Source organism: Anolis sagrei, chromosome 3 (genome assembly GCF_037176765.1).
Source record: "Anolis sagrei isolate rAnoSag1 chromosome 3, rAnoSag1.mat, whole genome shotgun sequence".
Taxonomy (NCBI): Eukaryota; Metazoa; Chordata; class Lepidosauria; order Squamata; family Dactyloidae; genus Anolis; species Anolis sagrei.
Window position 1 is genome coordinate 78,237,502 of NC_090023.1, and position 11,760 is coordinate 78,249,261.

The following is an 11,760-nucleotide window of genomic DNA, read 5'->3' on the forward strand; positions in this document are numbered from 1 at the left end:
AAAGAGCATTCTGAACTCCACCAACGATGGATTTGAAGCATTCTGAACCCTACCAATGATGGAATTGAACCAAACTTGACACACAGAACGCTCACGACCAACGGAAAACACTGGAAGGGTTTGGTGGGTATTGACCTTGAGTTCGGGAGTTGTAGTTCACCTATATCCAGAGAGCACTATGGACTCACGCAATGGTGGATCTGGACCAAACTTGGCACAAATACTCAATATGTGCAAATGTGAACACTGGTGGAGCTTGAGGAAAATAGACCTTGACTTTTGGGACTTGTAGTTGCTGGGATTTATAGTTCATTACAATCAAAGAACATTTTGAACTCCACCAACGATAGAATTGGCTCAAACTTCCCACATGGAATCCCCATGACCATCAGAAAATACTGTGTTTTTTTGATGGTCTTTGGCGACCCCTCTGACACCCCTTCGCGACCCCCTCAGGGGTCCTGACCCCCCCGGTTGAGAAACACTGGTATAGAGTGAAATTCCTTTGCTTAGCATGCACCTTACACCAGGCACCCTCAAACTGTGGTCCTCCCGTTGTTTGGGCCTCCAACTTCCAAAAGCCCAAAGGAGCTTGTTCAATTGTCATGATTTTGGGGAGTTGAAGGCCCAAACAGCTCAAAGGTGGCAGTTTGAAGATGCCTGCCACAGAATTAATGCGGTTTGACACCACTTTAACTGCCCTGGAATCCTGAAACGGCAATTCCAAAGCACTGAGCCAAGGCAGTCATAGAATCATTGACTCATAGAGTTGGAAGAGACCTCAAGGGCCATCCAGTCCAACCCTCTGCCAAGAAGCAGGAATACTGCATTCAAAGCACCCCCGACAGATGGCCATCCAGCCTCTGTTTAAAAGCCTCCAAAGAAGGAGCCTCCACCACACTCCGCGGCGGAGAGTTCCACTGCTGAACGGCTCTCAATCAACGCCCTTTGTCTTGGCACTCCGAGCCCATTCAAAGGTGGCCTCTCTCTTTTTCTCTTTGGGCGAGGATGGGACCTCCTGACTAGCAAGAATCGTCCCTCACACACTCCTCACAACAGGCTCCGATGCAGAGGAGGAAGGGACTCCGAAGTTCCCGGATGTGAGGACTTCATTGCCCATCAGGCCTTGGGGCGGCCGGAAGAACCCGGCACATCTGAGCGAACTTCCGGTGCTTCCTTCTTTCTGAGCCAGGCCCCGCGGAGGTAAGGCTGAGGGCGGCGGGGCTGGGGGAATCCGTCGCCATCCGGGGGAAGGAGGCCCTCCGCACCCCCTTTGAGGGTGGCATCGGCTTCCTCCCGGCTGGGCCGACGTTGGGAGGCAGGGATATGGGGGATTTGGCGCTCTCTTTCTGGTCTTAAGCCGGGCCCGTGAACCCGGGCTCTTCATGGACTGTTAAGGCTTCCAGCAGTGGAGTAGGCCTCGACACCATAATAGACTATTGTGAAACCATAGAGAGGCAAATTGGAAGGGTTCTCGAGAGAAGGTGCCTCTACAGCAGGCCTGGGCCAACTTGGGCCCTCCATGTGTTTAGGACTTCAACTCCCAGCATTCCTAACAGCCTCAGGCACCTTCCTTTCCCCCCTCAGCCGCTTGAGCTTAAGTTGGCCCAGGCCTGCTTTAGATAGGCCCACGAACCCATTACAGGTCCAGCATCTCATATCAGGAACTCCAAATTACCTCAAAATTGACCATTAATGACAGAGACAGTGGCACGTTTGCTTTCTCTTTTTCCTCCAAATGTTTTTTTATTAACATGTAATTTTAGCCACGTAAAGCAACATGAAGGGCAAACAGAGAAGAAAAGGGAAAACCGACACATGCAACACATTACGACATTTCTTCCAAACCCACATCTCAATGCTGCTATTTCAACTCCCAGTATTTAACTCATAGGGTATATGTCACTTCCAACTCGGCTGATAGTGTGCTCTTTGCTCTCTGATGGTTTTGTTTACATACCCAAAAATATGAACAATGCTGCATTGAAAAATATTTTAAAACGGAAATGAATTTCGTGGTTAGATTGGGTCCCATCTCAAAGATTACGTGTATACATATTTGCAAATATAGTATTTCAAAAATTCATAAGAATCTGAAATTTTATTTATTTATAATAATATTGGGCAATAATATGGATGGCATCCTTGAAGTGACTGGCTTGACCTGGGGGTGGTGACGGCCGACAGGAGCTGGGGGTAGTGACGGCCGACAGGGAGCTCTGGCGTCGGCTGGTTCATGAGGTCACAAAGAGTTGGAAGCGACTGAACGAATGAACAACAAAAAAAATTTAATTATTATTTATTTATAATTTATATATCATTTGTTGCATTTATGTACTGCTTTTCTCGCCCTTGGGAGGACTAAAAGTGGTTTACATCATAGTCAATGGCAACATTCAATGCCTCACATATATAAATATCAAATCAACAACATATGGCAATATGTTAAAACCATTAAAAATATAAAACTGACAGTTACAGACACAACAGAAAACATTTAGATCTTTGCATATTTCTGTCATTTGCCAAATGCCTGCTTGAATAACCAGGTCTTCAGTTGTTTCCTAAATGCTAGGAGGGAGGGGGCTGATCTGATCTCACTGGGGAAGGAGTTCCACAGCTGAGGGGCCGCCACCGAGAAGGCCCTGTCTCTTTCCCCCACCAATTGCACCTGCAAAGGTGGTGGGGTCGAGAGCAGAACCTCCACAGCAGATCTTAATGTTCTAGCTGGCTCATAAAGGGAGATGAGTTACAAAACACTTCTAGACCCAAACATTTTGAGTAAGGGATACTCAACCTGTATACTCTCCTTCCTTTGCGTCGTAGTGAACTGTATCTTGTTTTGGAGCACTGCTTTTGCAGTATAGGACGTTTCCAACTTTGTTGTTTGGCAAGTGAATTTCGAATTACAGTGAACCTGTGAATAAGGGACTGCCCATTATCCTTGGTCATGAACTCACCTGCTCAGTCTTGCAGACTCAGAGTGGTGGCTTTCTTGGTTGAATCAGCCTAGCTCCATGACACTTTCCTTCTTTCCCTACCGCCTTTCCCTTTACCAGGTGTTGTTGTCTTTTCCAATAAGTTATATTATCTCATGATTGTCAGTTTAGTCATTTTTGCTTCTAATTTCCAATTTATAGTGGATTCATTGTGATTCTTATTTTATCTCATATTCACTTCTATTTCATTCTAATGAAATTTTCTTCCATTTTCTAATGGTAGTAAGCAAATGTTATATCTAAAGCTACTGGCACATTTTTGCATCAGATCAAGATCTGGGTCCCAGTTAAGCAACAATTTACTTAAATTGAGAGTGGATTCTAGTATTGGAAGGCTTTGAAGCCCATCCAGGACTAGTACAGGCAGTCCCTAAGTTACAAACATTCAGCTTACAAACAACTTATAGATACAAACAGGGATGAGAAAACAGGAAATGAGAGAAGGGAAGGGAAATTCACTCGAGTTATCTTGGGGATCAATGATCTCCACTGAAGCTTTGTCACCAATCCTTGTTTCCACATCAAGCCACATTTTTCAATATCCAATTATCAGAGGGGCAAAGTGAGGTGAAATCTTCTGAATGGGGGCACATACAACAAAACAAACTCCACATTGTTGTTAACCCTTCCTTATGCTAACTCTCTATACGGCCAGAGTTCCACTATAAAAATGTATGTAAATAAAAATTATATAATTTTATAAATTTATAAATTATATAAATTATATAAATTTTTATATAAAAATATTAAAATTCAGTTTAAGAACAAACTACAGAACCTATCTTGTTCGTGACTTGAGGATTGCCTGACTAAAATCCTTTATTTTCAACATTTTGTCTTTTGGAATTGTTGTCCAGGACACAATGGGCCGAGTAATCAGAGGCCAAAGAAAAGGTGCGGGATCTGTGTTCAGGGCCCATGTGAAGCACAGAAAAGGTGCAGCAAAGCTGAGAGCAGTTGACTTTGCTGAAAGACATGGCTACATCAAGGGTATTGTAAAGGTAATAATATGCTTCACTATGTTGTGGTTTCATGTATCCTGGCTGAATTATCATGAAGAGTAGGCAAATATAAGAAAATGCGGAGCTACTAACCACTTTTTCTTATCTGCGGATGGATAACCCTGAAAGTATTAGTACTTTATTTCAAAACAACGAATTCAGGATTCGTTTTTTCTTTAAAAACAGATGGGTTGAAACGATTTGAGAATTATACAAAAGGCTGAATACCCGAAAGTTTACTGTTAAAGATAGTAGGACTTTTATGCAAATACAATTTTATAAATCAGATTAATTCCTCATAAGTTTGATTTTTTTAAAATCCCTGTTGTTTAGTTTGTACTGAAGTATAACTCCAGTATTTATTATGTAACATTGCTGTGTGGATTTTAAATATTTGGAAGTGGGACAACTCGTAGGTACTTTGGCCATGTAATATGATTAAATACTTGCCAAATTCTAGATCTTTTTACTTGGCAACAATGCAAGTAAATACTTAAGAAGAATGGTTCTGTTCCTAATATTTATTATTAGTTAGTTAATAATATGTTTAAAATTGTAAAATTATTAAATTACAATTATGTAATGGAGACTTACCTTCACCCGGATGGCCTATTGTTAACTGTATGATATGTTTTAAATGTGTTAATTACTTCTGGCCCTTACTAAAGTCATTAGAGAAATGTTTCCAATTATTTTCTTTGTATATTTAAATTTCTCACCTATTCGTTTGAGTTGTTTTCTAAGTATATCCTGATGTTGTTTATTTGATTGTTTATTTTTTTGAAGTGATTTATTATGTTATGTTTTTAGGCATTGAGTGTTTGCCGATCTTTTGTTGTTCATCACCCTGAGTGCCTTTTGGGAGATAGGGCAATTTAGAAATAAAGTATTATTATTATTATGTTTCAATAGGATATCATTCACGATCCTGGTCGAGGAGCTCCTCTGGCCAAGGTTGTTTTCCGTGATCCATACAGATTTAAGAAACGAACAGAATTGTTCATTGCAGCAGAAGGCATTCATACTGGGCAATTTGTTTATTGTGGCAAGAAAGGTAGGTACAGCTGATAAGAAATGGTGCATGTTTCTTGAAAATAGTTAATTAGATTGGAAAGGTAGACGTTTGAGTAATATTTTCTCCCAGAGTGACATTGCCCCTTTTTAAAATCTTCTATTTCTTGTAGCTCAACTCAACATTGGCAATGTCCTGCCTGTTGGTACTATGCCCGAAGGCACCATTGTCTGCTGCCTTGAAGAGAAGCCTGGAGATCGTGGCAAACTAGCACGTGCTTCTGGAAACTATGCCACAGTTATCTCCCACAATCCGGAAACCAAAAAAACCAGAGTGAAACTGCCTTCTGGCTCCAAGAAGGTGATCTCCTCTGCAAACAGAGCAGTTGTTGGTAAGTGTTACCTGAAATGTGTGTCACATTTTTCAAACCTCAAAGCATTTGGTTGGAAGTGTTAGAATAGGACATTGTAGTAATTTTTACCGTCCGCATTGCAGAATTGTTCTGGAGCAGGAGGCTGGACTGGATGACCCTTGTGGTCTCTTCCAGCTCTATGATTTTTATAAATCAAAAATGAATTTTAGGGCACATTAAGACCAGTTGGGAATTGAAGGCTGCATTGGTGCTGCAGGGGACTACAAAACCTCAACTACTGCTCATTTAAAAAATACTTTGCACCCCCCCCCCAAAAAAAAAAACTCTGTAAGAGACACAAGGGTCAATTTTTCCCCACACCCCTTTGATTTTCATCATGAAATCTTTGAATAACAGTTGAATTAAGAGTAACCTTTTGGGCAGCATCAGGGCATTTCAAGATACTCAATGTTGGGCATTTAAATATTTAACCTGCTTTTTGCCCTTTTTTGCATAGAGTTTGGTGTGTTCCTACTGTAGGTTAACATTTTTGATCACAGAAGAAACAGGAAATTATTTCCTGTTGTAAAAAGGGCCTCTCTCCCAGTAGACCCCAGAGGACCACAAGTTTGGAAAGAAATACAAAATAACAGCCAGGGGCATGGAAAGCATCCCTGCCTTTAACATGCAGGCATTTCTAATGCAAGTATTTTTACAGACTGGTGAAATAAGAGTGTTTAAAAAGATTTCTGGCTTCCTGTCTTTTACTCAGTCTTTATTTTATATGCAAGATGTTATGTAAGAAGAGCAAGTTCATCGTTTCTTGTCAGAGCGTTTGCTTTATTTATATAGTAGCATTAATTAACCTTGGAGAAAGCCAGTGTAGTCCTCTAGCCTCCCTAATGTGGGGAGGTGGACCTTGATCGTAAACCAAACCAGATGTTATTATAATATATGATCATGAAGTAATTGCATCTCTAATGTTTTGGGGACAGCTGCTGTTTACCTTGCCCGTTGTAAGCAGGACACATGGTCAAATCTGATTCCCTCCCAACCCAAGTTTTACTAAACTATAACTTTCAACTATGCCAAGGATGAAGCAGAAAACAAGATCTGGATGGATCTATAAAAGACTGAAAAAATAAATTGCTTTTTCAGTTAACTTGTTAAGGGAGACATGCTTGTATATAAGATAGTGCTGATTGTTTTTAAAACTAATGACCAGGGGCGCTTTATCTTTTATGTAAATCCAGTACTTCTTTTTGGAACTATTATTTTTTAGAAAGGGGAACACAAAAACTCCTTATATTTTACAGGTATTGTTGCTGGTGGTGGCCGTATTGACAAGCCAATCTTGAAAGCTGGACGTGCGTACCACAAATACAAGGCAAAGAGGAACTGCTGGCCACGTGTCCGTGGTGTAGCTATGAATGTAAGCAGCTCTTCTATTTATTGCATTTGCCTGGCTTGTTTAACTGTGGTGATCTGCTGTCTCTTCCAAACCACTCAAGACTATACAAATGTTAATTGTAACCCAATGGTTCAGAGCACATTCCAAAAGCAAAATAGGCCGATGGAGCTGCTAGCTCTCTGCTGAGGTGGGATGCTCATTTTAGACACAAAGTATTAGGATGGAGAAGCAAAGAAGCAATTGGAATGACTGAAGCGCCTCTTCTCCCGGTCTGAGTCCCTCTACGGAGAAGATGGGGATATAAAAGTTTTAAATAAATAAATAATTTGGGTCCCAGATTGCTAATGGAGACATTTCTGTCAGTTTTCTAGTTTAAGCAGAAGACAATACATAGCCAATGCTTCAAATATTGCATTATGGATGTATAATTAAAGTCAAACCACTTCTTTTAATAGCTGGCTAATTTCCTACATATAAAATATTTGATTCAAAACTCAAACAAGACAATTAATCAATGTAAAAGCAAAATACTACATTCGTTCTTCTTGTAGTGATGTGTGCTATTTCTTCAGCTTGATCAAAGCAATCTTTTTTCATCAAAGTATCTTCATATTCTTCTGTCTTCAATTCCATGGCTCTTAAGTAAATGCCCTTAACTATATTGCTTATTGAAGGGTTATAGGTTTTGCCTTGCAGAGTGTTTCTCTTAGTATTTGAAATCATTTCCTGCTCTGCTCCTGATTCTGGTGGTTCTTTTCACAGCCTGTTGAACATCCCTTTGGTGGTGGAAACCACCAGCATATTGGCAAGCCTTCAACCATCAGGAGGGATGCTCCAGCTGGTCGCAAGGTCGGTCTCATTGCGGCCCGGCGTACTGGCAGACTGCGTGGAACCAAAACTGTCCAGGAGAAGGAGAATTAAACCTCCAGTTCAATATATTCATATTGAAATAAATGTCATCTTTTGTGTAAGACTGATACACATGTGTGGAAATCCTTTTTTTTTGGGGGGGGGGGGTAACAATTGGTCAAAGCATTGTAGACATAAACAGAAGTCCTGACACTAGATAGATAATACTATGTAACACTATGTAACAGGAAAGCTTAGAGAAGACAGTTATGCTGGGGAAAATGGAAGGAAAAAGGAAGAGGGGCCGACCAAGGGCAAGATGGATGGATGGCATCCTTGAAGTGACTGGCTTGACTCTGAAGGAGCTGAGGGAGGTGATGGTGTGGACTGGTCCATGAGGTCATGAAGAGTCGGAAACGATTGAACGAATCAACAACAACAACATTATGTAACATAATTTTTGTTCCTGGGTTATAAATGTTATTTCCTAATTGGTTCTATCAGAAAAACATGCAGCACATTTTGTTACATTTTCAAAAGTCTCAACCAATTCAACATAGTTTGTGGCTACACAATTAAATGGGAAATAATACTTTCAAACCAGGATCAGCTTTTTTTTCAAATTTTGTTGCATAATGTAATTAAATAAAAAACTTTCAGTTTAAATAGGTTGCCAAAAATATTGTTCAGAGTGGCTACTTGTAGATTCTCGATGCACATTTTTCCTGTGTTTTGCTAAATAGGATAGCTTATTTATTTTCGTGTCAGAAGCAATTTGAGGAACTGAAAGTTGCTTCTGGTGGGAGAGGATTGGGAATCTGCAAGGACATTGCCCAGGGGACACCCGGATGTGTTACCATCCTGTGGGAGGGTTCTCTCATGTCCCCGCTTGAGGAGCTGGAGCTGACAGATGGGAGCTCATCCCATTTCACGGAGTCGATCCATCAACTGGTCTGCATTTCAGCCAGCACAAAGGTTTAACCCATTGCGCTACCGCAGCTTCTTAGCTAATGTAATAATAGGAAAGTGTAATTCCATAATGTTGATCAAAACATTCAGAGGTTATAGCAGTGTTGTTAGCACACTTGGCCCTTAACCAATTAACTCATTAAACACTCCAAAAAATAGACGTTAATTTTGCTGTGCGTCAATTTCTATGCTATAGGCTCCTATTTCTCAAATCTAGCTCTGACACCCATTTTCAGTTTACCATTTTATATCGGGGACGTCATTTTAGTATTGCATTGGATTTGAGCATCCATGGTTTGTGGTATCCGTGGATACCAAACACTGAATGAAACACCAGCTGATCTCAAGACTTCACAGTATTCTTTGTATCGTGTACGATCATATAACGGAAAGTGTCTGCATTTAGTTTAAATATTCATTCTCTTTTAAAACTTGTTAAAGTGATCAAAATGGAACTAGTTCTAGAATTTCAGATTTTTCTGGAACAGCATTTCTTACACATCTGACAAATTGGTCTTAAAGTTAGGAAACATTTTCCAAGACAAACAAGGACTAATAGATTGCTTGCTGAAGCAATTATGGTGTTGCTGTGTAATTTGAGATTTTCGTTTGGAGTAGGCTGCACATAGACCCAGATCTATATGAGACCTCTTATTTATCCTCCTCACCTTATAACTGCAGCCTTCCTCAATATACAGGGTGAGCCAGCATAACTTCCTTTTTTAAAATGTGCGCCATTCAGTCGGTTGAAGACGTAGCGGCACGCTAGTGGTCTTGTTGGAGTGGCGGGAGTATAAAGTTTGGTCCTGACACAGTTCAATCGCCATCATGCATTGGAACAGTGAGGAGCATGCTTTTGCCGTTGAGGCCTACTTTACGAGCGGATTTGGAGTGGCCGGCTCACTCTCCAGATTTGGCCCCTTGTGATTTTTTTCTACAGGGTTTTTTTTTGAAATCCCGTGTTTATGTGAACCGTCCAAGGACCCTACAAGATTTGAAGACCAACAACCAAGAAGAAATTGCCAACATAACGCCTGCTATGCTGGCAAGAGTCATGACAAACGCCAGAAATCGGTTTACTCAGTGTATGGAGAATGGGGGACGTCACCTACCTAATTTGATCTTCAAAACTACGTAAAACAAAACTTTAGGTATTATAAAACAATAAATTTTTTCTGATTCATACAATGGGTTTTATTAAGTTTTGAAAAAAGGAAGTTATGTTGTCTCACCCTGTATAATAATAATACTTTATTTATAAACAACTCTATCTCCCCAAAGGGACTTGGGGCTGTTTCCACACAAAAGGTGGCAAACATTCAATGCCATTAACGAAAACACACAAACCAATTCAGACTTAATAGAACAAAGTCATAAGACACACAGGATTGCTGCTGAATGGTGAAAGAACTTACCTGAGAGAAAATGGAAGATTCTTTTCTATTTAATGCAAGAGGCAAGGTGGGCCCAATCTTATTCTACAGTCAGCTTTGTTTTTTTAGTGTTACAGCTAATCTCAAATTATTGCACTGATGCAAAAAAGCAGTGTTTAATAGCTACATTACTTAGGAATTAATTAACAAGTGGGAAAAAGTAAATGGTTTCCTAACATCTTTTAGCTGGAGGGCTGTATAGCCATGTCCTAGCAGCATTTTCTCCTGACGTTTCACCTGCATTTGTGGTTGGCATCTTCAGACAGTAAATCTTTTAGATGTTTTGACCAAGAACACATGTTCAAGCTCTCTTCCGGATAAGCTATTGAGCTACTAAGATGTAGATGGTATTAGGACAGCTTTATAATCCTTTAATAAAACTGCTCTCCATATGTGAAGAGTGGACATTTTATTTGGCCTTCATACCAGAGAACATTGGCCAGTAAATTGCAGAAACTTCTGGAGTTTAGTGTCTACACTCATTTGATGAAGTAGAGCAGAGACTGAGGGCCAACAGTATTGAATTACTTGTTTTAAAACACCATACATTTTTCTCCAAATGAGTCATCACTGTTGCCAGCAACTGTATTTTTCCAATGTCTCAAAATTACAAGAGGCACATTTGACAAGCTTCATTAGCAAAGGGCTGAACACAAACCAGTCTTGACTTAAATCCAATAGAACAATAAAGTCCTTTATATCTGAAGGTAATATTTTTAGAGGTCTCCTGTGGAAAGTTGAAGCAGGAGGCCACCGATTTTTAAGGAATTGCTTTGGAGTTTTTCACAATGAACTTTAGTTTGCCAGAAATAGGTCATGCAACACAGGTTACTTTGTTTACATTGATGCATACAAACAGTGAACGACCAAGCACTTAGGAAATGCATTAAAATGGAAGACTATGAGACAACTGTAACATTACTTAGCGAGAAAAGAAAGGCATGAAATTCGTAAAGTTTCATTAAAGGAGTCCAACTTCAATATAAAAATAACTGTTGAGTTTGCAGTGTATTACTGATGTGTTGTTGGGCTTGGCCTCATGTAGGCCACCCCGAGTCCCCTTGGGGAGATGGTGGCGGGGTATAAATAAAGTTTTGTTGTTGTAGTTATTATTATTATTATTATTATTATTAAATAAACTTAGCGGGCTGTTCATGCTAAGTATTTTGCCAAAGCGTATTTTCCTCTCTGCTTTTCCTCAGTGAAACAGAGACGAATTTAATTGAACATAGTTTCGTTGACTTTAAATCTTGTTCAAATATCAAGGACAGTAGAGCCCCATGTTTTGTGTCATAACGCACATATGAATGCAAAATTTTAAAATAAAATGGTTAGTGGTTAGTACCAGTCTGAAAGAGGGGGGAGGGGAAGCAATTGCACTGTGTCCGATTAACATCTTTGGTGAGAGAAGGTGAACATTTCAGTTGTAGCCCCATTTGGAATCTAATACAAAGTTGGGGTGCTTTGAATGTGGTTTTCCTGCTGCTTGGCAGGGAGTTGGATTGGATGGATCTTCCAACTCTATGATTAAGAGTAAGAGAGAGACCGAGGTGGGATTTCTGGAGGGGGAGAGGAAAGCATTTCCATTTTGAGTTTTGCCCAGCGAGTCCAAAGCGATCTAGAAATGAGTATTCTCCCTATCTTCTAAAAAGCTGAACGTTTCCACAGGTAGGGTTGGAAAATTTTAAGAGGGTTAAATTACTCGTATTCTCCCATATATTAAAATTTATATGC

At 40.1% G+C, this 11,760-nt stretch overlaps 1 protein-coding gene across 1 annotated transcript; it reads left to right on the forward strand.

Moving 5' to 3' along the window:
• The first annotated feature begins 1,115 nt into the window (after window positions 1–1,115).
• On the forward strand, window positions 1,116–7,754 carry LOC132771783 (large ribosomal subunit protein uL2). Its single transcript, XM_060770194.2, has 6 exons — window positions 1,116–1,203; window positions 3,857–4,000; window positions 4,913–5,054; window positions 5,185–5,403; window positions 6,681–6,796; window positions 7,538–7,754. Exons 2-6 carry the CDS (start codon window positions 3,863–3,865, stop codon window positions 7,694–7,696), a joined length of 774 nt encoding a protein of 257 aa, XP_060626177.1. The 5' UTR covers window positions 1,116–1,203; window positions 3,857–3,862; the 3' UTR covers window positions 7,697–7,754.
• The last annotated feature ends 4,006 nt before the right edge of the window (window positions 7,755–11,760 follow it).